A 26407-nucleotide genomic window follows, 5' to 3' on the forward strand; every position below is an offset into this window, starting at 1 on the left:
ACGCATTAAAGGTAAGATTGTTTTTGTATTTAAGTTTGGACTAAGCAGTAAGTTTTCTATTCTGTCTTTTTTGAAATATGGTCTGATGTCAGTTTTTGTTTATGTACTGTGATGTCAGATTTCTTTTTATCGTGGCCAGTGAAGGTCGTTTTCTTTTTCTTTTTATTGTGGACTATGGTATTTGTTTTCTCTTGGTTAACAAGTTTTAGTTTTCTCGTTATTAAGGACTGTGATGCTTTCTTATTGTGAACTATGGTGGTAGTTTTTTCTTTATTATGAATAATAGTGGAAGTTCTTTATTGAGGGCCACAATGTTAGTAGTTGTCATGGACTGCAGTGGTCATTTTCTGTTCTTGAGTTTTAGCACTATACTTCATTACTTATGTATTACCCAAAATCATGTATTTTTAAGGCATGTTTGTTTATATCCTGAAAGTTTGAATATTGGTAAAACATCCTTATGATCAAATCAAATAGGACAGCCCAGTGACTGAGCAACTATACCAGGGAAATCAAAGTATTTATAAGTACAATAGAAGTGTTAGAAACTTCACAAACTAAAAGGTTCCACAAATTACAAATGATCCTTTCAGTATATTATTCAGACCAGGAAATCACACCCTATTTCATGTTCAGTCCAGAATTCTTGGTTGGCATATACACGTAATTTAAGGGACTTGAGTTTAATGTGAAGAAACCCAGACGTGTTTTAAGATTTAGATTACGTTTACCTGAATACTATTTCAGTTTCATTAGGCCAAATTATTAACAGGACTATGATTCAGAAAGCAGTCATATTTGGCAGACCTAATTGATGTATGTTAGCCTTTTTGTGCATCTGTACAATCCCCCAAAAACCTTACAGAAGAAGAAAGTTCCTTTAGTTCCACCTGTTGAAGTTAAGCATCAGGGACCCACAGTGCCTGCAGTAGCAAGTGGAATCAGTCAGTTTGTGTCTGGTATTAAGTACACAAGTCATAATGTTTTTCCCTGAAAAATTTAGTTTTCTATTCCTTCTTTTATTGATATTTTCAAGGGTCATCCATAATCATTTTCGTATACAGTATATGGGTAATTCATTTGACTTGGCGAATTTGCTAATTAGCGTTTCAATTGTTTTCTGCTGTGTAATATTCATTTTAGTGAGATTTTTTGTGCTGGGCTTGACTATCAGGTGTTTTCAGGAAGTGCTTTCCTCTTCAGTCCTTGGCTAATATAAGTGATATAACTTCTTTAAGTAGCCGTTCTGTTAGTTATTTCATCTATTATTGGTTGCTTTAGGTATTTTTTCCTGATGTTTTGCTCTTGCTGTTCAAGAATCATGATTTTCACAGTGATTGAAATTATATCCTTATGGTGTTTGTATACAATCTAGGCCTATTTTCATTGAAAGCAGTTGTTTTAGTGCCATTATTAAGTTTCATGCAGGAATCTCATATCATCTGATTTTTTTCTAATTCTCAGATTTCTTTCTTCCATTGATTGTTTTTCTGGCAATATGAAGATGCCTATAAGAAGCTTCTTGATGTTACTAAAGCAGTTGCTTTAGTAGCCTGTATCTTAGCAGTGTCTGCCCATTTTGGATGAATTTCCATTCCTACTGTTCTTTTATTGTTTAGTGCAGTAAAGTATTGTTAAAATTTCCGTGGTTCATTACTTTAAAAATTATACTTTTATTCTTTACCGAATAATTTTCATTATTATGACTATTATCATAACTGTTATTTCTCAAAGCATCAGTGACAATTAATTTTGTAAGATTCCTCATTGTAAATGTGTTAGTGTCCATTGCAAATAGCAACCATAGTTTAATAGCCGGTATTGAGAAAGACATGCTTTTAAGTGTGTACAAATCAGGTGTGCTATATGTCAAGGGTGGTTCCTGTTTCAGTAGTCATACTCTGCTAGTATGATGTTGTATAAGCATTCCTGTGATTTGTCATACAAAGCAGGTATTTCTGATTCGGTTATTTCAGGAACCTTTTCTGCTTTTAGATCTTAATCAGTGCCATCTCTGATGTTCTGCGTACCAAACATTCTAAATCTTTGGGGATGGGGCAACTTAACATTTACCCTCTTTTTTTTTTTTATCAGTATTAGAGGAGAGTTTATATAAAGTCTTGGACTGTTTACAAGACAAGATGGCTGCCTTCTCTTTCTCTGATGACTTCAGTTCTCTTCTTTGTTATGAACAACAGGCTAACTGTTATTCCACTCAGGCTGAGGTACATGAACTCTGTCTTAACCTAGCTCACCCATTACAGATATTGATAGTGCATCCAATCATTACTCCCACCGGTGCTGCTCCTCTGGGAATAGTACATGTCCCCTCAGCATCTCTTACCACCTTAAGGAGTGCTTTGAACAAAAACATGTCAATTGTTGAATCACATAATGCCTCTGGCAATACTTGCTCACATGGTTCCCAAAGCTCTTCAAGGGAGCATCAGCATTTGTCTCCTAGCCTCTTACCCAATCTTGACCATCAAAGGGTTGTGATCCTGCATTAACAAGACACTCCTCTGACCACAGTCACTAGATCATAGAGACTAAGTCCTCACTGGGTAGAGGCATGCCCCAGCTGCTAGGAAGGCTCCTAGCTCTGCAAGTCATTGTGAATTTTTTATCCCTGGCATCACCCTACTGGCTCTCAAAGGACAAGCAGCCACTTGCATGGGTCATCCAGATCCAGTGATATGCCTACTTCTTGCCACTCACCTTTATCCAGTGATGTGCCTGCCTCTGGCCACTCACACAGTGCACCTGCTACCAGTCATCCATACCACTCTCACACTTCCACAAAAGCACCTGTTTCTACCTAGTCACATAACTCCACTTCAAGAGCAAAGGTCTCACCTCTTTGTCATGGAAGGGGAGAATGCCCAACCTAACTTGCCAGACAGCAAACATGGGATTCAGATCAGGAACAGGTCTCCCCCTTAGATCATTCTTTCCCTGGGGAGGCTTATCTCCGGAATTTTAGGTCCTACTGCCAGATGGTAGAGGCAGTTCAGTCCGTAGAGAAGCTTATTTTTTTGCTTTATCTTAGACAAGGTCCCTTCCCATTCCTGAAAATCCAGATCATTTCAAGGTATAAGCAGTGAATTCAGAGCAACTCCTTGCATTGGGCAGCAGTGTAAAAATGGCATAGGAAAGGGTGATAAGAATTGGTGGGAGATCTCCAAGGCTTTTACAGTTGACTGTTTGTAGTTCCCAAACCTTTGGAAGGATAAAGACCATCACAAACTCATTTAATTTGTATATATTCAATAGTGTTAGTTCAGTGGGATATTTGAAAAGAGAGCTTTGTAGCATCCTTAGATCTGACAGATGTGTAGTTTCAGGTCCCCATGCACTGATCTTTCAGAAAATTCCTCTGGTTCATGTAGGTAGGGAAGGTCATTCAGTTAAGGACTCTGTCCATTGGGTTAGTCACAAATCCCAAGCTTTTTATCCACATCCTCTTCAAGTTGCTCTCAGGGCTTATAGCAAGACCATCAGATGGCTAAAGTACATTTACGATGGGAGCCTTATCTCCAGAGCTGCACAGACATCTCCAAGGTTTCATTGATCTTTCCCAGTGCTTGAGCTTAGTCATCAACTGGGAAAAGTTTGATATAGAAAAAGGTCATCTACTTAGGGATGTATGTAGACACAGCATTGGCTAAAGTGTGCACAACTTTAGAAAGAACTCAGAGGCTGAGGTGTACCTTCAGGAGTTCATTGATGATGGAATCTCTTGCTCATTCATGACAGATGCTAATGGACCAACTGATGTCCATGGAGAAACTGGTGCCCTATAGCTGCTCTCAGGTGAGATTTCTATAGTACCAGCTGAACTGCATATGGTGTGCCTCTACTCTACCAGTTGGCCTTTTTTTCCAGCCTCTTAAGAAGTTCTGGAGGATTACAGTTTGCAGCAAAAAATAAACAAACTTCTTGTGGGCATTCCTCTCATGCTGTTAACTACAGAACTTTTACTGTTTACAGATACCTCAGGAAGAGAGATGGAGCACTCATGTGCTGGACATATAGGTATCAGAGAAATTTCTCCTGAAAGAGAAAAGCCTAATTACAAATTTCATTGAATTGCAAGCTGTCTCTGTATTCCTGCAAGACTTCATGCACCATAGCAGTATATTCCTGCAGGCCCTCATGCACCACTTGTGCAACGAGGTAGTGGGCATTATATCAGAAAATTTGATAGGTGTTCATCTGAGTGAAGAAGGGACCACATATCAAGTGATATGTCATTTAGTCATTCAATTACTCTTTTGGTCAAAGGAAACACTATGACACCAGTTCTGAAGTGTATCCCAGGGAAGTGCAATGGGGTACCAGATTCCTTGAACAGGCGTGGGTTAGTCCATCCTGCTGAGTAGTCACTCCACCTAGAGATGTGTAGAAGGATAGGGCTGTTGTGAGACATACTTCCAGTGGACCTGTTTGCCCTTCATTTATACAGAAGGCTACCAAGCTAATGCACCACACTTCTAGATCCAGTGGCAGAGGTAATAAATTCTTTCGTGATTCTGTGGGAGAATTTAGAGTTTACACATTTCCTCCTTTTTCTTATGATCGACAGAATTCACCAGTTTTTGTAGTTGTTAATAATACTAGTGGTTCCACCCTGCTTTCAGCAATAGTGGTCCCCATACCTAGTAAGTCAGCTGGTGGCAATCCTAAGGAAACTCTACCATGTTAAGACTGCTGTAGCAGCCTCAGTTTTGATGTTTTTTCCTCAGTCTTAGCCACCTCAAGCTTCATGCTTGAAGGATATCAAGCAATTCCTTATTAACAAAGATATTTGGATCCAGGCAACTGAGGTTATTACAAAACCAGGAGAGAAGTCAGTCATGAAACTGAACAGTCAAAAGTGGTAGTAGTAGAAAATAAAATAACCCATTCAGAGATGCTATACCACAAATGGTGCACTTCCCACTGTTCTACATGTTTTAAGAAAGTTATGTTGGCTATCAAAGAATTTAGGTCTGCTTTAGCCTAAGTACAGTAAATGATTTGAGTCCTTCACACGAGTTGAGAAGGAGGTTTTAAAACCTTGACAAGGACCTCTCTCCATAGATTAATGATGCATTAACTTCCTTGGCTTTTAAAAGTAATTTACTTATCAGCTCTTATTTTGAATGCAGCTTCTTGGAGATCTTCAACTATGTCAAGTTTTATATACATGAATTGATGGATAAATAACTTGAAGTTTCCATTGGGCCTATAGTAGCAGCAGCCCAAGTCTTACCAGTCCAGGAAGTGAGGAGTGTGTGTGTGTAACAGATTCATGTTCCCATCCTGGCAAAGTAATCTTTGATATTAGTATCAGTTTAGTGATGGTTTAGTGGGTGTTACATCTTGTTTCACCAGTCCTTAAAGTAAACCCCACAACCTTGCTAACAGGCCCCTGGTCCAATTCTTGTTTTCATTCAAGTGTGCATGAGACTTGACAAAGCAGAAGCATACCACAGAGGCAGATGGAAGCGGCTCATCCAAAATGCAAACCCGTATAGAAATAGGAGTGAGTATTGGCAGTGCTGAATTGAAGGCTGCCGCTATGTAGTTTACAAGCCTGCATAGGGTTGTGGACTTTGAGAACTTCAAAGGTACGGTTTTGATTGAAGGTTCAACATGGGCTTTCTAATGAGAAAACTACTGGCGAAGCTTTGGATGCTTACAAGCAGGAAACAGGAATTTCTGATGATGGAAATTCCCTTTGTTGATGTTGAAGTGCCTGTTTCATCAAGTGAGAAATCTGGTGTCTGTTTGCCACTTCTCAGTGACCAGGACCCTCTAGACATCAAGGAGGTACAGGACCTCAGTGATACAGTGGTGTTAGAGGAGGAGGACGACGAATTCTAAACCTCCGTTCAAGTTTTTTGAAGGCTGGCCAACATATGTTGTTTTGGGACCACATGCAGGTAGGTGAGAGAGAAAAAATAATTTTATTACAGTATTTCTGTTTAAGCAAAATAGGAAAAAGAAAGTGATATTCATTATACCAATAGTGTAATCTACCATATTGCATGTTGCTTCTGAGGGAAAAAACAGGATGTACTTTTTTTTAAGTGTGTTTATACAGTATATTTTGTTACAGATATGGGAAAATAAGGTAGATAGTTGCTTTTTGCATAAAGTTTTCAGTTTAAAGTGTGATGGTTGTCGTTTATAAGCATATTCAGTGTTTACAGTTATGCAGTATTGACAAGATAGGGTAAGGAAGGGTACCGAGTTGCTGTTTTACCCCTTCAGAGTTTTTTAATCTTGCTTATCCAGATTTTGATCATATCTGACAGGGCCTTGGCTATATTAATCTGGATAATTGAGAGATCACTTATGTATATAATACAGTATATATATATATATATATATATATATATATATATATATATATATATATATATATATATATATATATATATATATATATATATATATATATATATATATAGTCACGATGCATACCAAGTACCTGGTTTTAACACAGCTAATTTCAAAATTCAAAAATTTACCTCACTTCAGCCAGATAATTGAACTCTCATAACAATAGGAATTACAACTGAGTACTCTAAAGTTAACAGTGATCCCTTAAAAAACTTATTAATCACTTGAAAAAATCAAACTCAGTTTATCAGAATAAGTGTGAGGTATCAATAATTAAACAAGAAATATTCTAGAGTAAAAGGGCATCACTATATCAAATAACTTTTAACTGTTTCCCCGGTCTTAATTCACTATAGCAAAACGAAAAGAACAAAACTTGTTTATCACTTTGCCTTATGCACACACAGTTAATCCTAGTCACTGGTGGTCAATGAATGAAACACTGTTTTTCTAAAAATATTAAATACAAAAATTTATTTTCAAATTCAAAATTTTTAATTAGAATTCACAATCTGAAAAATTTACTATTACTTGAAAATAACACAAAACTTACTCAATTCTTGAATTAAATTATGAAACAAAACTAATTCACAAAAACTTTATCAGGAATTCAAATTAATCAAGCAAAATTTAAACTATCAAGAATCACTTAAGATTTGAAAAGAAAATCATAATAAATGAAAAATCAAGTCAAGTATGCAATGTTAAATTACCGAGAAATATTTAAAATGCTACGTAAATAAATGTTACATCACAAACATAAAAAAATATGAAAATATGAGGAGAGTGCAAACAGAAAAACACACAAAAATACACATAAGATTTATCAATACACATAAGATTTATCAATAATAATTTCACTAAGGCAAAATTTCCCTAACTTATTATACCGTAGTATTAATAGGTAAAGTTCACGTTACCTTACAGAAGTTTGTGAAAATTTTTGTAAAATCACTTGCTGCAGCTGCTTTTCCACAAAACACACTTTTAATAAGGTGCCTGTTACACTTTTCCTACCCTCAGATCTCAAAAAAGCTAAGACTAACACCAGTGACCACAATATTCTACATTAATTAATAACTTCTCTCTTTTGAAGAAAGAGAGAGTGAACCAGACAGGTCGGTCTCAAGAATAAGAATGAAACAGATTTCAGAACTCCAGTAGTACATGAAACAATTACATGACGTCATTAAGGCATTTTCGTTACGAGATACCAAAAGAGAAATTTCTAGAAGGAAGGTGACGTTACTCCCAGCAAAACATTTTGAATTCAGTCTTACAAAACACAGCGTAACTGATCAGGACAGGTATTCTTTCTCTCAAAGTGGCGTACGTGATCAAAGCAATGCAGTAACAATGCGAAATCACTCCTCTTATGTTCGTACAGGACGAATCTTTTACAGAAATTTCTACATGATCGAAACGTACTGCAATCGGCTAATTATGATTGTTGTGTTTTATAAACGACGAAAAACTGAGTTGATTTCCTGAACGAATCAGCAATTGTTATTCCAAACTATTCTCATGTTAACCCAAAACAAAGTGCTCTCTCTTTTCTCAAATGATGACAATTGAAATGAAACAAGTTCTCACTAGGACACATGTGTTCCTTATACTACGTTGCTACTAAAATTGTATTATCAATTCTAAATTACACTATTAAGTCATCTAAAGCATTAATTCTTTTGAGATTTATGATATTTCAATAATTATTATTATTACACATAATATATGATAAATAAAAGAGTAAATATATCAAAATTATAGGAGGACATATGTATTACAAGGCAGCATCATATATATATATATATATATATATATATATATATATATATATATATATATATATATATATATATATATATATATATATATATATATATATATATATATATATATAACAGGATAGACAGAAGACATGGTAATATTGCAGACATTGTTATTTCTTAAATCAAGCAGAGGCACAGCCGAGCTTTTGGGAATACATAACTTTCCCATCATCAGAGTCACTTATCTATAGAAGACATAAAGACTACAAAGAAACAGTCAGAAAACCATACTGATTGACTAGATATAAAAGTATTAAAACAGCTATAATAGAAAATACTTTAAAATACATAATATTATCAAGTAAAAAAGGAAACATAAAAACAAAAGTTAACTGCAAATCAAAACTAACAAAAGAGCACTGACAAAGTAAGAAGAGATTACGTACTATGCAGAAAATGCCAAATAAAATCACTGAGCAGATAGATACAAAAAAAGTGAATATTCAGAATAATATAATGATAATATATTACAAAATATCATTATTTTTTTTATCTATCTGGTCAGCAATTTTATTTGTTCATTTTTATGTTTCCTTTTTACTTGATATTATTATGTATTTTAAAGTATTGTCAATTATAGCTGTTTTAATATTCTTGGATTTAGGCAGTCAGTACGGTTTTCTGACTGCTTCTTTGTATTTTTTGTCTTATATAGTCAGCGACACTGGTGATGGGAAAAGTTATGTATTCCTGAAAGCTCGGCTGTGCCTCTGCTTGATTTAAGAAATAATAATGTTTGCAATATTACCACGTCTTCTGGCTATCCTGTTCCTCCTTAAATTGAAGGACATTAAGAGTTGAGACAAGAAAGAAGGTGTGTGGTTTGGGGGTTTGTTTTGAAATGGTTATGTGAGAAATTTGGAAGTAAAGGTAAAAGTTGTATGTGGCCTAAATTGGTTTAGAAAATAAACCAAGAGAAAAGTTTTGATAATGGAAGTGAAGTATGTATCAGGATAAGTAATTGGTAGAGTGACCGGTGTAAAAGTGTAACTGGAGTATTAGTGTGCTGTGTCTCTATGGGTGTTCAGTATCTTTATAGATGGAGTGATGTATAATGTTTGGAAAAGGACAGTGGATTCAGGTGAAAAGTTGTTGGGTAAGAAAATAAACTGTGAATGGAGTGTGAGATGGATATTAGTAGTTTGCAGTATACTGTGCTGATTGGGGATAGTGAAGAGAAATTGCAGAATTAGTATGAGTTTGAAAGTGCTTGCAAGAGAAAGAATCTAAAAGTAGATGTGGGCAACAGTATTTTTATAACTGTAAATGTAAACCAGGAAAATTGAACAATGAGTGTTAGTGTTGATGTAGGTGTGAGAAGAATGGAAGCATTGATTTGCATATTTGAGTAAATACAACAGCTAACATTAAGATGAGAAAAGAGGTAAGTCACAGGCTATGGAAAGAAAGAAAGGTAGCAGGTGTGTGATGAGATTGGAAAGAAAATTTAATTGTATGTGAGAGCCAAGATGGAAGTGTACGAAGGGATTGTTGAATCAGTAATTAATTTTATGGAAGTGAAGTGTGGCCGTTGATTATGAAAAAAAAAAAAAAAAAAAAAGGGCTGAAGCTTATTAGATGAAATGTTCACATAGTATGTAGTATACATATACATATAAGAACTGATAGGGTGAGAAATACATAGGCATGGCAAAAATGTTAACATTGATGGAACATAATGATCAGATTATTTTGAGATTGTTCTGTCTTGGGAAAAGATTGAATAACAGTTATTTGGTGAATAGTTTGTAAAATTCACAAGTATTGATGGAATGACAATGTTGAAAAAACTTTGCTACTGGGTCTTGACAGTTATGGTGGCATTGATCCTAATGGGGTCTCTCTTTTTTTTTTTTTTTTTTTTTTTTTTTTTTTTACAAAGACTGCAGATTTCATTACTCTTACATTACTACTATTTTCAGAAGATTAGTTTGGAGGAAGAGGAAACACATTCCACATAACTAAGGGATTAAGACATCCTTATGCCACTCGGAATATAGGCCAATTTCAATTACCCTGTTTTATCTAAAGCTTTTGAGGAGCTGCTTTCCAAGCCTTTTTTAGGTTTGTTGAAGATAATAACCTGCAACCTGCATTACAGTTTGGGTTTCATAAAGGCCTTGGTACTTGTGATGCACTCTTGTCAATATTTGCCATTTTGCAGAATGCACTTGCTGAGGGTGCGAGCATATCAGACTAGATTTTAGTGCAGCCTTTGACCATGTGAATCATGAAGCACTTATCTACAAACTAAGATTATATGGAATTGATGGGCCTTTTATTAATATTTTTAATGAATTCCTAAAAGGTCTGTGATGGTGGCCAGTATAATAACTTTAATAATGCCATCTCAGGTGTTCCTCAGTGTAGTGTTCTTGGACCTTTGTTATTCATTATCTATACTATTGACATGTGGCAAGGTCCAGAGAACAAACTGACTGCATATGCCAGTGATGCTACTATTCTTGCTGTTGCTCCTTATTTATGCCTTATGTATGTGGTTGCAGAATCCTTGATTAGAGATCTGGCACATATTCATGAGTTGGGTAGGCCTTGGGACATGAAGCTTAATCCTTCTAAAATTCAAAGTATGATAGTGAGTCAGCCCAAAACATTTTTGCCTTTGCATCCAGGTTTACATTCAAATGGTATAGTTTGAAATGTCAGTGACTCTTTAAGATTTTGGGCGTAACTTTCGATGAGAAATTGACGTTTGAGAAGCATGTACATAACATTGTATCCTCTGTTTCTCAAAAAGTTGATATCTTGCAGAAATGTTTTTAGTTCTTGGATGAAGCTATTGTATTTTAAGTGTTTTAATAGTTTCTTCTTCCTTGTTTGGAATACTGTTCTCCAGTATGGTCTTCTAGTGCTACCTGATGTCTCAAACTCTTGGATATTTATGTCATCATTCCCGTTTACTTTGTGAACTTTTAATGTTGACTTGTGGCATAGACATAAAGTTAGTTCATTATGTTTTTGCATAAAATATAGTACAATGACAAAAATTCTTTGCACTCTTCTTTGCCTGATCTAACTGTTTCTGCTCTGAACACTAGGCAGGCTGCTGCTTCAAAGAGTGCGTCATTTTTTAGCATCAGGTTCAGTACTACTCAGTTTGCTAGGGAGTTTTATCTTGGCTACAACTACTATGCGGAATAGGTTGCGTAGTGCATGTGTGAAATCTTATGATCTCCAAATATTTAAGCAAGGAACAAATCCATACTTGCTTTCTGCTGATGTCTCCTGAATTTCAGGTGTAGCAATTTTATTTTCTCTTCTCTCATATTTTTTCCTTTATCTCCTTTTCCTATAACAGGCTGATTTCCATTTAGAGCCATTTTAGGTTTATAGTCTGTTGACCCTGTCCATAAGGGTTTTCAGCTGAAGATTTAAAGAAAAACTATATATATATATATATATATATATATATATATATATATATATATATATATATATATATATATATATATATATATATATATATATATATATATATATATATATATATATATATATATATATATATATATATATATATATATATATATATATATGCTTAAAAAATCACAGTAGATGTATGTGACTTCAGTGTATAAGTGAATCCCACAGGAAAATGACTGGCCTGTTATTTTCCTGTGGGATTTGCATTATATATATATATATATATATATATATATATATATATATATATATATATATATATATATATATTATTATACCTGTATATATATATATATATATATATATATATATATATATATATATATATATATATATATATATATATATATATATATATATATATATATATATATATATATATATATATATATATATATATATATATATATATATATATATATATATATATATATATATATATATATATATATATATATATACCTGTGTATATACACATACATACATATATATACATATACATGCATATACATGTATATACATATAATCAAACCCCACTGTAAAGAATGTAGCCCTGAATATATTGATGATGAAATAGATATGATTAGGAATATAGGCAAGAAATTGAAATATCTTAACTATTAGAAAATGCATTAAACGAGACAAAAAAGTCATTATATGAGAACAAAAAAGAAACTTACACATAACACAAAAAACCTGCTTGCCCTGCCATATGATAATTTCAAAGATACTCCCCATCTGCTTAGGAATTCTAGAGTTAATGTAGCATTTAAGTACAATAAAACATGAAACATACTTATAAAGAACTCACCCGACAATGCTAAAGGAGTGTATGCTAAATTCCATGTAAGTCTTGTGATAACTTTTGCATTGGTCAGACTGGAAAAACATTTGCAAACAGTATAGAACAGCTTAAAAGATGTGTAAGAAGTGCACAGGTGAATGTTTGTGATGTATGTGGACCGTTAGAGTTAAGGTTAAGACGTATTATGTTTGCCTCAGTTGTTTTGAATCGCATGTCTGTTTGTCTTTTATCTTTTGCTCCCCTGATATCGTCCCCAACCAGACGATAACCCTCCCCCTTCTCGCTCATTTTTTTCCCCTCTATCGCCTTGTATTTGTCACCTGGTGACAGTTATTACTCTTCATATAAGTAACTTACCAAGTAATTACACAGCTATACATTTCCACTTGCATGGCAGCTTAAATTTTAAAAATCGTGGTAGTGCTTCTATTTTTTTTGTGTAGGTGACAACCCTGCCCACTATTGGGGAACAATAGGAACAACAAAGTAGAACATGTAACTTCTTTTCTGCCGGCCTTCGATGTAACATTGAATGTTCACAGCAACTTTTGTTGATTTATTTCAGCGATTTTTTGGGTTTATCCTTCCAGGATTTGGTGAAGTGTTCTTTTATTGTGTAGCCTTCAAGCTCTTTAGTTTAGCTTAGATTGTGTTTATACCTAATTTTGCGATTTACCATGTTGGACTCGACTTACTCCAGCATTAGGTACTGTTGGGAGGGTTGTAAGACCAGGTTAACTAAAGCCACTTATGATTCTCACATGATTTGTTCAAATTGTAGGCGACAGGTATGTTAGGAAGAGCTTACTTGTGATGAGTGTAAAGATTGAGATGATAAACTTGACAGGGATAGGAAGGTGGCCTCTAGGGCCGAGAGCAGGGCTCGTAGCCTAGAACCTACACCTAGACCTAGTATTGTAGATGATCTTGCCATTTCTGCTTCCTCTGTTCCAGCCTGGTCTCCCATCCTCAGTCCCCCTAACATTGTAGCTCCTACTCCCATGCCTAGCTCCCATGCATCTGACCCAGATGTCATTGCCAGTCTCGAGTGCAGGTTTGACCGTAAGTTTGAGTTAGTGGTGAATACAGTGGGTGAATTAGAGGCATCCTTAAAAGTCCTTATGGACAAAGTGAATAATGCAGTGTCAGTGCAAGTGGAGGAGGTGGCTGCCCATCCTGCTGGTTCTCCTAGACGAAGGTCCCTGTCATACTTCCCTGAACCTGGGAGGAGACATACCAGAGGTCCAAAGGACACCGGTTGGGTTTTCCCACAGGTAGTTACCCCTTCAGTTGAACCTGTCGTACATGGCTAGGCTTTGAAAGACAGCCATTGGCAAGGCATCTCAGTTATCATCAGACTCAGAGATTCCAGTTCTAGCAAGAAGCGTCATTGGCATTTTCCAGGTAAGTCTTGTCCCTTGAAGAGATGTCTGGACCACGTGGACAGCTCTCCAGCTCTTCCTTGGAAATGTTTTAAGGATCCTCCTCACAGTCCTCAACCATCCTGCAGTACTTGGCGCAGTCCTAAGTACCTTTCTCCCGACCATTTTTTTTTTTTGTAGTGCCAGTATTTGGCGCCCCATCGTCAAGAAACACTCTTCACTTTCTTCCAGGCGCCCACGAGCGCCCAGCGTCTTCTCCGGAGTTCCTAGCGCCAGTTCCAGTCTCTGAACGTCCATCGCCAGCTTCCAGGTGCCCCCTGCCTGCCTCTCAGTGCCCAGCACCAGCTCTCAAGCGTTCGGCACCAGACAAGCTCCCGATTCCCTTTTTGCCAGCTTCAAGTTCTTCTGTGCCTGTGGAAGATCAGTCATTCATGTCCATCAAGATGCAGTTTTATGACATTCTGGGGTTTGCTGAATAAGGCTCCAGTTGGGACCAAACCCCCAAGGACTTGTCTTTGTACCCAGTTTCTTCAGTTGATGACTTTGTGCAAGAGCCAACCCCCTTCAACCTATGCATTTCTACTGAAATATTTCCTGGTGACTTTTCCATTGTACTTCCAATCTCGCCCACCTCTACTTTTCTTATGAGAAACCAAGCAGATGTCAGCGCTCATCTTCCTAAGATGGTTCTCTCCTCCTCTTCGAGGAAAGCGCTCAAAGATGTCGGCGATTGGCTCTTGGCGAAGAGAGAGCAGGGTAAGACAGCCTTTGCTTTTCCACCTTTGAGGTTGACAGCCAGGAGATACCTCTCATATGCTACAGGAGAAGCTCCATCCTTGGGAGGCGCTGCCTCTTCCCAGGGAAACTTCTTGGGCCTTATTGACTCAGCATGCTTCTCAGCCTTCTCATCGGCAAGAGTGATGTTTGCTTCCATGGAGCTGGATCATCTTGTGAAGAATATATTTAAAGTCTTCGAAGTGTTCAGTTATCTCAACTGGACAGTTGGGGCTCTCGCTGAGAAAATGGAGGACTGCACTGCAGACTGGCTTGGCATACTGTCGTGTGCAGACAAAGCCACTAGGGATGGCTCCCTAGAGCTTGTGGTGCTTTTTTCGCTGTGGGGTTCTCATAAAGAGAGAGTTGTGGGGCTTCTTCACTACTAAAGCAGCAACTTGTATACAGAAGTCTGCCTTGTTATACTCTCCTTTGGATCACCTTTGTCTTTTACCTCAGTCCACAGTTAAGGAAATGGCTACGAACCTCCACAAAAAGTCAAACCCCAGGACCTGTTGGCCCAGTCCTGTAAGCTCCCTAAAGAGCCTTTATCGTTTTGCTCTAAGTCAGTTTCTCCTCTTCAGCAACAGCCCTTTTGTGAGGGTGGACATGCTTATCCTCCCAAGCCCCGCTCCAAGGTTCGTTTCTCGGCCAGGTCTGTCAAGAGGACTTCCACCAGACCTTCTTCCAATAAATGAAACGACAATCCTTCGTGTGCCAGTGGGAGCCAGACTTCTTTTCTGGGAGAGGTGGAGTGCCAGAGGAGCAGAGCCTTGGTCAGTCAAGATCCTGAAAGAGGGCTACTCGACCCCATTCAAGAAGTATCCCTTGCTAGTCTCCACGCTGATCACATTGACGGCTTACTCAAAAGGCTCTGAGAAATATGCAGCTCTTTCAGAGGAAGTGTCATCCTTCCTCCAGAAGAGAGCCATAGAGGAGGTAGAGGACTGCTCCACCAAAGGTTTTTAAAACTGTCTTTTTGTAGTCCCCAAGTCAGTGGGGCATTGGAGACCTGTCCTAGATGTCAGCACTCTGAACTTCTTCGTCCAAAAGACGAAGTTTAAAATGGAGATGAGCCAGTCAGTACTGTACTGTTATCCATTCACCAGAGCGATTGGATGATCTCTCTCAATATGTAAAACCCATATTTCTATGACCCTGTACATCCAAATTCCAGAAAGTATCTCAGGTTTGTCTTTGAAGACAGAGTCTTTCAGTTTTGGGCACTGTGCTTCGGCATCTCTACAGCTCCTCAAGTCATTACACGAGTGCTCACCCCTCTCGCGAAGTGGCTAAATCTTGGTATCAACATATGCCTGTACTTGGACGATTGGCTCCTCTGATAACTGTCAAAAGAGAAATGCACAAAGGACCTTCAGAAAACCCTTCTCCTTGCCCAAGGATTAGGAATGCTGATCAACCTACAGAAATCTCATCTGATTCTGACTCAGGAGATTCTTTATTTAGGGATGAGGATAAACTTTCTGAGTTTTTAGGCTTTTCCATCCCCCAAGAGAATCGATTCCCGTCTAAAACAGTCCACAGTTTTCTCTCTCTCCAGTCTTGCTCTGCAAATCTGTGGATGAGTCTTATGGGAACTCTCGCTTCCATCGAACAGTTTGCCAAGTTAGGCAGACTGCATAGTAGAGTCCTTTAGTTGTTCCTGAAAGCAAGTTGGAACTGGAAAACACAGCCAGACTCATTTATGTTCCCCATAACGACAGAAATCAAGTCAGACCTGCGATTGTGGACATCCGAAGGAAGACTTTCGGAGGGAAAGTCGCTGCTCCCTGTGAGCCCTGACCTAGACTTCTCAGATCTAGGTTGGGGGGCCCTTCTGGGGAACATGGAAGTTTCCAGGACTTGGTCTCAGGAACACCTGAACCTGCTTATCAATGTCAAGGAGTTGACAGCTATTCATTTAGGACTCGTACCCTTTTCGGACACAAATGCTGACAAGACAGTAGTGGTTCACTCAGACAATATCACTGCTCTTTCCTATATCAGGAAACAAGGCAGGACTCACTCCTTCTCCCCCTGCAAAGCGACGAAAGAACTTCTCATTTAGGCAGACCAGAATTGAGTGAAACTGGTCACGTTTCATTCAAAGTAAGATGAATATGTTGGTGGACGAACTGGGTTGTCGCAAACAGGTCCTCCCTACAGAGTGGGCCCTGGACCCCATGGTCTGCAACAACCTTTGGAAACTGTGGTGCTGACCAACATTGGACCTATTCGCCTCATTAAGAGGTCATCACCTCCCTCTCTTGTGTTCTCTGGTCCCGGACCCTCTGTAAAGATGCCATGTTTCTAAATTGGTCAGATCTAGACCTTTACGCATTCCCACCATTCAGCATGCTAAGGGAAGTACTCATCAAGTTTCAGTCTCACGACAGTGTGACAGTGACCCTGATAGCTCTGTTTTGGCCACTCAAAGAATGGTTCCTGGATCTCCCGAGACTCTTGGTGGACTTCTCAAGACTGCTTCCACAAAATCCGCATCTACTCAAACAGCCCCACTTCTGGAGGCTCCATCAAGGACTGCCCGCTCTAGCTCTGACAGGCTTCAGACTGTCCAAAGACTTGTCAGAGCGAAGAGATTTTCAATATCAGCTGTGGAGGCTCTTGCAAGATGTAGATGTTAGTCTTCTTGCCAAGTCTACCAATCTAAGTGAGCAGTCTTTCGAAGATGGTGTAGCAGACATAACGTCTTGTCTTTTGAAACCTCTGTAGCTCAGTCAGTGGACTTCCTCCTTTACCTGAGAACTGTCAAGGGGCTTTCTTCTTCCACCATTAAAGGGTATAGATTAGTGCCAAGTTTGGTTTTTAAACACAGAGACCTAGATCTTTCCTCTAAGCAAGATCTAAGCAATCTGATTAAATCCTTTGAGACCTCCATGCAAACGAAAGTCGATTCCGTGTCTTGGAATCTTGATGTAGTACTCAAGTGGTTAACAGGCCCCTCTTTCGAGCCTCTCCATTCCACATCTCTCAAGAACCTAACTCGAAAGACTCTGTTTCTTGTGGCTTTGGCAGCTGCCAAGCGAGTTAGTGAACTTCAGGCCCTAGACGAGTTAATAAGACTTGCTCAGGGAGATGCAGTCTGCACTTTCACTTTAGGTTTCCTGGCCAAGAACAAGATGCCATCCAGTCCTTGGCCGTGCTCGTTCAGTATTAAGAACCTTATGGATATCCTTGGGCCAGAAGAGGAGGAAAGGGCCCTTTGCCTTGTTAGGGCCCTACGGTATTACTTGGACAGAACTGAGAAAATCAGAGGCCCTTCCAGCAATCTTTGGTGCTCTGTCAAGAATCCTTCTCAACCCCTATCTAAGAACGCATTGTCATTCTTCCTTAGGGATCTGATTACGAGGCTCATTCGCAGATCCAGGAGGACATCTTGTGAGAGAGATGCGAAATAATGAGCAGGAAGACAAGTACTGCTGGTTTATTGATGAAAGTGAGCTTCTTTTAAAGCTGCATCCCGCTTTATACATCTACATCTGCGTAGTTCGTAGAGACCGCTGGTACAAAGATTTACAGGTGACCTGAGGTCAAACTAATTTCTTACAAAAACAGGACAGGTTCATACAGAGAACATAATGATCAATAATGTCTGACACATAACATAAATAACTCGTTACTTGTACATAAAACAGGATTGTTTAGAAAGACAACATATATACAGTTTACAGTTATGATGATAAATATATATTCCAATCGACCTTAGGTCTATGAGAAGGCACCACAGAAAACGGGATGTTCTCTGCAGAGAACATGTTGAGCGGGGACTTTATAATACTACCCCCCCCAACAAAGGCAACGTCTGATTAAACCAGGCATCTGCTGGGGCAACGAAGGGGGCCTTGCTTTCTCGATGTCAACTGGAGAGGGTGGTCACCTTCCCCGGTGTCCTCTGCAATGGTTTGTTGGGGTGCCTTTCCGTCCGGTTTCTGGGTTTTTCGGGGATGCCCTCGCCTCCTTCCTGCGACCGTGGTTGTTTGAGGGGCTGCCGCATCCCGCAGGAGGTCTTGGGTCCACCTCTGTTGCCCCCCCCCCTCCAGGAATGCGGGTTTGAGACGATTTATTGACACCCAGTCTTCCCGCCCATGGATGGATATTCGGAATGCCTTCTTGTTCCTTTCCAGTACAAGGAAAGGTCCTCTGTAGGGTCTAGTCAAGGGTGGGCGTACGGTGTCGTCCCTGACGAAGACGTGGGTGGCGGGGGACAGCCCCAGGGGCATGAAGGGGGACGTCCTGTCGGTGAATGTCTTTTGGCAGGGGGCGAACTTTCCAACCCTGTCACGGAACCTCTGTGTCCCTATGTCGTCCCTATCCTCTGCGACGAGTTTCCCTGGGACTACCAGAGTCTCCCCATAGACTTTTTCCGCTGAGGAGGGGTTGCTGTAGGCTCTGGGGGCGGTCCTCAACCCAAGGAGGACCCAGGGCAGCTGGTACTTCCAGTTTTCAGAGGAACAACAAGCCATGAGGGACACCTTCAGAGACCTGTGGAACCTTTCCACCATTCCGTTGGCTACGGGGTTGTAGGCGGTGGTGCTGTGGTGAGTGGTCCCCACTAGACGTGCCAGGGCGGTCCACAGCTCGGACAGGAAAGTGGGTCCCCTGTCTGTCGTTATGTCGTCTGGGACACCAAACCGGCTGATCCAGCTGGAGAAGAGGGCTTCCACGCATGCACTGGAGGTGGCTTCTTTCATGGACATAGCTTCGGGCCACCTGATGGAGCAGTCGACGACTGTCAGAAGGTATCTGGCTCCTCCTGATGGGGGAAGAGGACCTACTACGTCGACGTGGATGTGCCCAAAGCGTCTCTTTGGCTGGGGGAATTCACCCACTCCTGATTCGGTGTGCCGTCCCACTTTGCTTGCCTGACACTGCATACACTGTCTTGCCCAGGCCATCGTGTCTTTCCGTATGCCGTGCCAGATGAACTTCTCCATCAGCAGTCTGGCTGTTGTCCTTCCAGAGGGGTGGGATAGGCCGTGGATGATGTTGAAGAGCGGGTACCAGGGGGCGGGGGCGCCCGGTACTGACATCGCTCAGTAATGTTGATCCTCCTGAGCCGAAGGGCACGTCCTTCCACTTCAGTGACGTGACGGCTGTATGGTAGGCTGGGGTCTCAGGGTCAGCAGCTTGTTCGTGGGCAAGGCCCTTGTAGTCAATCCTGAGCTTAAAGAATCGATCTCGATCCTCGAGAGGGCGTCAGCTACCGGGTTCTTCCTGCCGGGGAGGTAGTTGATGGTGCAGGTGAACTCCACAATGGCTGCGAGGCGCCGCTGGTGGTCAGTCCAAATTGTGAAGGGCGTCCCCTCCAGGAGGAACTTGAAGTGCCGTACCACCTAGTATGCTGCGAAGAGTTCTCGGTCAAAGGTGCTGTAGCGGGACTCAGCGGGGTTTAGCCTCCTACTGAAGAAGATGATGGGCTGAGGGGTCCCTCTGATGACCTGTTCCAGGACTGCATGGCAGGTGACGTTGCTGGCATCTGTTGTCAGCTGAAGGGGAGCGCTGGGGCCCTGGTGGGCCAAAGATGTTGCTTTGGCAAGGTCAGCCTTCTTCAGGAGGAAAGCCTTCTGCTGTTCGGGGCCCCACACTAAGGTCTTTGGACGTCCCTTCAGGACCTCCGTCAGGGGGCCATAGTGTGAGCAATCTCCGGGATGAATCTTCTGTAGTAGTTGACCATCCTGAGGCATTCTTGTACGGCCCTGATGGAGGTAGGGGTGGGAAACTTCTCGACGGCTTCGACCTTTGATGACATCGGGCGGACGCCTTCCGGGGATATCTCGTGGCCCAGGAACTCCACCTTCTTGGCGCCGAAGGTGCATTTGTCAAACCTGATGATGAGGCCACTTTCCTGCAGGCGCTGCAGGACCTTCCGGATGTGTCACAGGTGTTCCTCCTGGGATCTGGAAAAGATTAGGGGATATCGTCAACATAGCAGACGCAGAAGTCCAGGTCCCCCAGGATGCTGTCCATCAATCTCTGGAAGGTCGCATTCGTGTTCCTCAGGCCGAAGGTGGAGAAGGCGAAGATGTAGGACCCAAAGGGCATGACGATGGCGGTTTTGGGGATGTCCTCCGGCGCTACTGGGACCTGAAAATAAGATTTTAGTAGGTCTATTTTGGAGAATATCCTGGCCCCGTGGAAAGAGGCTGTCAGCTCCTGCATGTTCGGCAGGGGGTGGTGGTCTGGTTCTGTTGCCAGGTTCAGCCACCTGTAGTTGCCGCAGGGCCTCCAGGTGCTGTCCTCTTTCTGCACCAAGTGAAGAGGGGAGGCCCACAGGCTGGGAGCCTTTTTGCATATGCCCATCCTTTCCACCTCAGCGAAGGCCTTTTTGGCCTCCTGAAGGCACTGCGGGGAAGCTGTCGGGACTTCGCGTGCATCGGGGTGCCCTTCGTCTTGATATAGTGGTATATCCCCTGTTTGGCAGGAGTCCCGGGCATCTGGCGGAGCTTGGGTTTGAAGACCTCCGGGATCTCCTTCAGGAGGGAACCTTACTGATGGGGTGCAGTGGAACAGATGGCGGGCTCCCTGGGGCCTGGCAAGGGCATGGACTGGGTGTCCAGCAGGCGTTTGCGGCCAATGTTGACTGCTAGACTGAAGTGGGCAAGGAAATCCGCCCCCAGGAGTGGAGTCCTGACGTCTGCGATGATGAACTCCCTGCTGTACCTCTGGCCAAGGATGGAGATCGACAGGAGCTTGGCGCCGTAGAAGAGGATGGGGGGACTCATTTACAGCTGTCAGGCAGGTAGTTGGGTCCGGCAGGTGTCTGCGGTCCTCTCCTGAAGGCGGAAACACCGAACACATGGCTCCAATGTTGACCAACATCATCCTGCCGGAGATCGTGTCGCGGACGTAGAGCCCTAATGGTAGGGGGCCCCTGGGTATTTTTGTTGCTGCTGCCATGGTGGCCTGTGGGGTTGGCCACTGCCTCTTCTGTTTTTTGAAGGGAAGAAAGGGCAGGTGGCTTCGCACCTCCGGGCGGCTCTCCCGAACCTCCGGTGGAAGTAGCATAGCCCTGGCCCCTCCCTCTTCTGCTGGTGGGATGCCCTTTTCTGCTCGATGGAGTCAACAGGCTCCGTGGTGGTGTCCTCCGGCAGGAGGCAGTTGGCGGAGTGTGTGGGTGCGGTCGCCCGCTTGGCCTCCTTCGTGGAGTCCGTCAGCTGCTGCGCCAACCTGATTAGGTCCTCGACTGGCAGGTTGTACGCATCCGTGATCTGCCCACGAACCTCCGGCAGTACCTGTCGCAGAAAGATCTCCCTTGACAAACTGATTTCCATGCACCTGCCGCTGCTGTCAGTCTCGGGGAGGAGGAGGAGGTCCTGGAAGGCGTGCCACACTTCCAAGAGGTTTCCCTCCTGCCGGGGGTTGAGGGCGCGGGCAGCTCTCTCGGAGACCGGCAGGGAGCAGGTCTCGACGAGAGTGGATTTTGGTTCTTGGAAGGTGGCCGGGACCGACATCGTCATAACCAAGGGGCAATCTTCTTATATATCTCCTCCGGGAGGGTGTTAATGGCGATGTCCGCCTTCAACACCTCATCAGTCAGGCCTGCTATTCTGAATTGCCCCTCGACCCTGTAGAACCAAGATGCTGCGTTCTCCCTGGTGAATGGCGTCAGCCTTATGTTAAGGGCCGTCTTTGGTTGGTCTGTCAGGGGCGGGTCATCGTGTGGGGCAGAGGTACCGGTGTGGAAGTGGACGCGGGAGGGGGTTGCAAGAGGGAGGTGTCTGCCTCGGAGAGGTTCACGGTAATTTGTACATGGTTGGGAATGTCTGCGTCCATGCTCATTTCACACTCTCACTTGGAGTGTGTGGGAACACTCGCGCCAATACACGTTGGGGGAGCGTGCCCTGTGGGTCTGCTAATGACGCTGGTGACCTGCCGACGAGGGTCGGTTAACACCCGAATGCTTTGTTTGAGCACCGTAGTTAGTCCGTTAGGGGCATGGATTACATTCATTGGGCCAAGACTTAGTCGCCATTAATGGCTTCTGGGAACCACTCTGGGGGTCACCACTGTGAGAGAGGTTTGAAATAATGAGCAGGAAGACAAGTACTGCTGGTTTATTGATGAAAAGCGAGCTGCTTATAACAGTGGTTAGTTTTTTTATTTTGGTTCTTGTCCTGATTGATATCCAGCACCAGTTCCACCAGGTATCCTATTTTAAGCTCTACCAGTATCTCGGTTACACAAAGCAGTTTTATGTCACAACTACCAAGGATACCACTTTACATTGCTTTCAATTCTGCATCATGCTGACTGGAATATTGCTCACAATTTCAGTCTTTTGTGCTGGAAATTTCATCTTCCAATCAAGTTTTACGAGGAAATTTAAGCGTAATCCTTCAGATGTTAACCGCAGTTAAGCCCTTGATAAGGTATCACTTAAGAAGTTTGAAGACACTTTTCTGTTAGCTCTTGTTGCAGCAAAGTGTATTAGTGAGCCTCAAGCCCTTTCTTGTTTGGGGTCTTTGTTCTAGGGGCAACCTCCTTCTTTTCTGTCATTGCTTAGAGAAAAGATATAGAGTAGAAGCCTTTCCCAGTTTTATTACAGTGCCTAATTTAACTGCTTTGGTAGGCAGTGAAAAAATGGCTGTCTTTATGTCCAGATTAGAACTGTTGAGTTTCAAGCCCATTCTTGTTCTTTGGCTGTGCTCTAGTGGCAACTTGTGTCTTTTCTTTCATTGCTTAGAGTAAAGATTTAGAATTGAAAGCCTTCCCAGATTTGTAATAGCACCTAATCTAACTAATTAGGTAGCAATGGAATAATGGCTGTCTTATGTCCAGTTAGAGCTCTTAAGGGTTTACCTGGACAGACATAACCTGTAAGAGGAGAAGTTCAGAATTTACCTGTGGTGTTGGAAGGGCAAACACCCCTATATCCAAGTTGGCTAAAGTCTATGCACACAGAGTTGATTCCTGAGTCTTTACCTTTTTTGGAAATAATCCTCATGTCTTCCTTATCGTAACTGTAAACATTTCTTTATTTCCTTCGAAACCTTCTTCTAGAGAAGGTTGTCCTGCAGCTCAGGAGAGTTATAACTGTTTTTGCCTCATTATTTGTGAATGTTCAATTTGAGCGTGAGGTATTGAGCCCTTAGTCCTTTCGTTGTGGCAGGGACTCTCTCTCCTGAACCAAATATGATGGTGACCTTGCGTCCTATCTTATCGTTAGTTGTTAGAAATCCCACTGTTGAATTTTGGGAGCATGAAGGTACACTTTTGGTGTATAGGAGCGCACTTTATCTGATTGGTGGTAGTTGCCTTCAGTTTTGGACTGTCAGTTATGGGCTTTTGACTGAGGCACAGGAGTCACCAGTATTCTACGAGATAGTCTTTTTTTCCTTGTTGTGGTTCCATTGTCTGGCAACAGTACTTACCAATAAGGGTCACACATCAGGCAGGAATGTTGAGAAGCTTTTTCTCCCCTTTTAAAAAAGCTTTTAGTTCTCTTGGCTGAACCCTGTTTCTCTGGCTGTACTAACCCACCATCCTTGTTCAGTGGGTAGTCAGCTAACTTTAACAGTAGGTAAGATTCATTCCAAATAATGATAATTTTCATGATAAAATTAATTATTTGAATATTTACCTACTGTCAAAGTGGAAACCCACCCAGACTCCCCACATCTTAGTGGGTGGTCAAGTATATTTTGATTTTTTTTTTTTTAAATGCCGATCACACCAAACGGCGTGAAGATGAAGGTAACTTTAACAGTAGGTAGGACAAATAATTAATTTTATCATGAAAATTATCATTTTGTAATAAAAATTGTTAGATCCTTGTATGTTGTTGAATTATCATATTAAAGATAAAGCTGGTCCATTGATATCATATTAAAGATAAAGCTGGTTCATTGACAGGAAAAGGAGTTTATCTGATTTGACATGGAATGATTATACCCAGGTGGGAGTTGTAACTCAGAGAGTTTTTACAGTACAACAGAGGACCCAGAATGCTGTGTTACTCTTGAATCTGCATTTTTTTTTCATATAGAATCAGCAGAGTTTTCCTTTGCTTAGACCAGGTGGCCCAATCACTCTCAAAAAGAAAAGGCAACACCTTTTGGCTGATGTGTTTGGCAGTAAGCAGAGTAGTGAGATATTTGAGATGCTTTTTTTAAGCTTGAGAATTAATTACCTTAGCATCTCAGTTCTATGAAGTTAAGACATGTTTGCTTGATCTTGATGCCTTTTGACGTGTAGACCTCCACAGACTTAAGATTGATCACTTCCACAGCAGTGATAATGATGATGGCATAGTTGTTGTCTGTAAGTTCAATGAACTTAGGTCAAATTATAGCAACTAAAGAAAATGATACTGACCAGATGAAATACCTTTGATTCATTCATGTCATGGAGAGAAAAATAATGAAGGATGCGGGCCAAGTGTGTGGCCAATTTGCCAAATGGGCAGAGGAGGTCATTATTAAGCATTAGTGACTATGAGAGTATAAAAGGCTCATCTTGAAAAAAAAATCTTTTTGGTCAAACGTAATTATTTCGAATGCGAAGTACATAAAGGTAACCAGTAGTAGGAACTGTCTCAGAAACTTTGAGATACTATTAAAAAATTGAAAAATGACAATTCATATACTGTATGCTCTTTTGAGTTGATAGATTAACAAATAACACTGGAGTTTAAGATTAGTTATAAATGCTTATATGAGAAATATTGAGAGTGGAAAAAGCCTGACTAGGATAAAAGGTAACAGAAGGCTGGTAAGTAGGAGAAAAATAAGTGAACAAATGCTTTGGGAACACATCTACGTGTCTTTTCATAAATGGTATTTCATAAGCAGTTGTAGTGCATTAGAAAACAAGATTCGAGTTAAGTAAAATCATGACCAGGATGTTTTAACAAGCAGAGCCAAATCAAATAATGTTATGATACAGCTGGGCCTGTTAACTTCAAGAACAAGATTACAGTATGATGAATTGGTGTTACGTTGTAGCTAACATATGCAGGTGTTATTTTTCTCACCATTCAGTTTACTACCCATCAAGTTTTCCTTATTTTGTCTGTAAATCATATGATGACAGTGCTTTCATAAGTATCGAATGTGTAGCTGTAATGCAGTCCTTTCTTTTGTGCTACCTTCAAAGTTATTAGCAGATTCAGTTTTCGATTAAGTGGTCAATTACTGTACTGTACTGTGCACATTTTGTTCCAGGCAAACTATCAATTACTGAAAAATTGTCTTTGGCAAAGTTTAATGTGGTCATTATATTTGTTTTACAGAGGAACTTGGTCAGTTAGTGGAAGTTCGCCAGTTGTTTGTGCTGCTTATCCGTATGTACCGACCAGGAATCCTAAACCTCAATTATCTGCAGGATTTGATTACTTCTAATCATCGCTTTCTCACCACTCAAGAGGCCACCAGTCAGCTTCATCCGTCCATGCCTTCATTTAATATTGTCAACCATGTGAAACAGTGAGTAGAGGTTTTAGTTTTATCATCAGGTGATGCTGAATAAGACTTACATGGCTATTAGAACCATTTTTAAAGCCCATGACCTTATATTTTTATGGTGCTATTGTGGTTTCATAAAATTGTCAGTGTTAGGATGTGTTTCCTCTTTTAAAGTAAACGTCATCTTACACTTGTCCATTAGTCTGTGGTCATGTTAAAGACTTCTTAAGGTCGTACCTTTATCTTCAGCTTTGGTATGTACCTTTGGACCAAAAAAAAAGTAAAGGAAAAGTGGGGAAGTATTTTCTTAAAATAGAGAAAACTTAGAATGACAGAAAACATAAATATTAAAGCATCAAT

At 41.0% G+C, this 26407-nt stretch overlaps 1 protein-coding gene across 30 annotated transcripts in view; it reads left to right on the top strand.

The window, feature by feature from the left end:
- The window catches only part of tim (timeless), a 510805-nt gene that overhangs the window by 249763 nt on the left and 234635 nt on the right, over positions 1-26407 (top strand). For all 30 annotated transcript variants that reach the window (XR_010850869.1, XR_010850868.1, XR_010850866.1 and 27 more), the window contains 2 exons: positions 1-11; positions 25876-26068. The exon at positions 1-11 is cut by the window's left edge and continues 194 nt beyond it. Coding sequence is in view for 26 of the 30 variants with exons in the window: in XM_067091829.1 (XP_066947930.1) it covers positions 1-11; positions 25876-26068 (204 nt within the window). In the remaining 4 variants the exon portion in view is untranslated. The remainder of the gene's footprint in view (positions 12-25875; positions 26069-26407) is intronic.

The sequence above is a fragment of the Macrobrachium rosenbergii genome, chromosome 48 (genome assembly GCF_040412425.1).
Source record: "Macrobrachium rosenbergii isolate ZJJX-2024 chromosome 48, ASM4041242v1, whole genome shotgun sequence".
NCBI lineage: Eukaryota > Metazoa > Arthropoda > Malacostraca > Decapoda > Palaemonidae > Macrobrachium > Macrobrachium rosenbergii.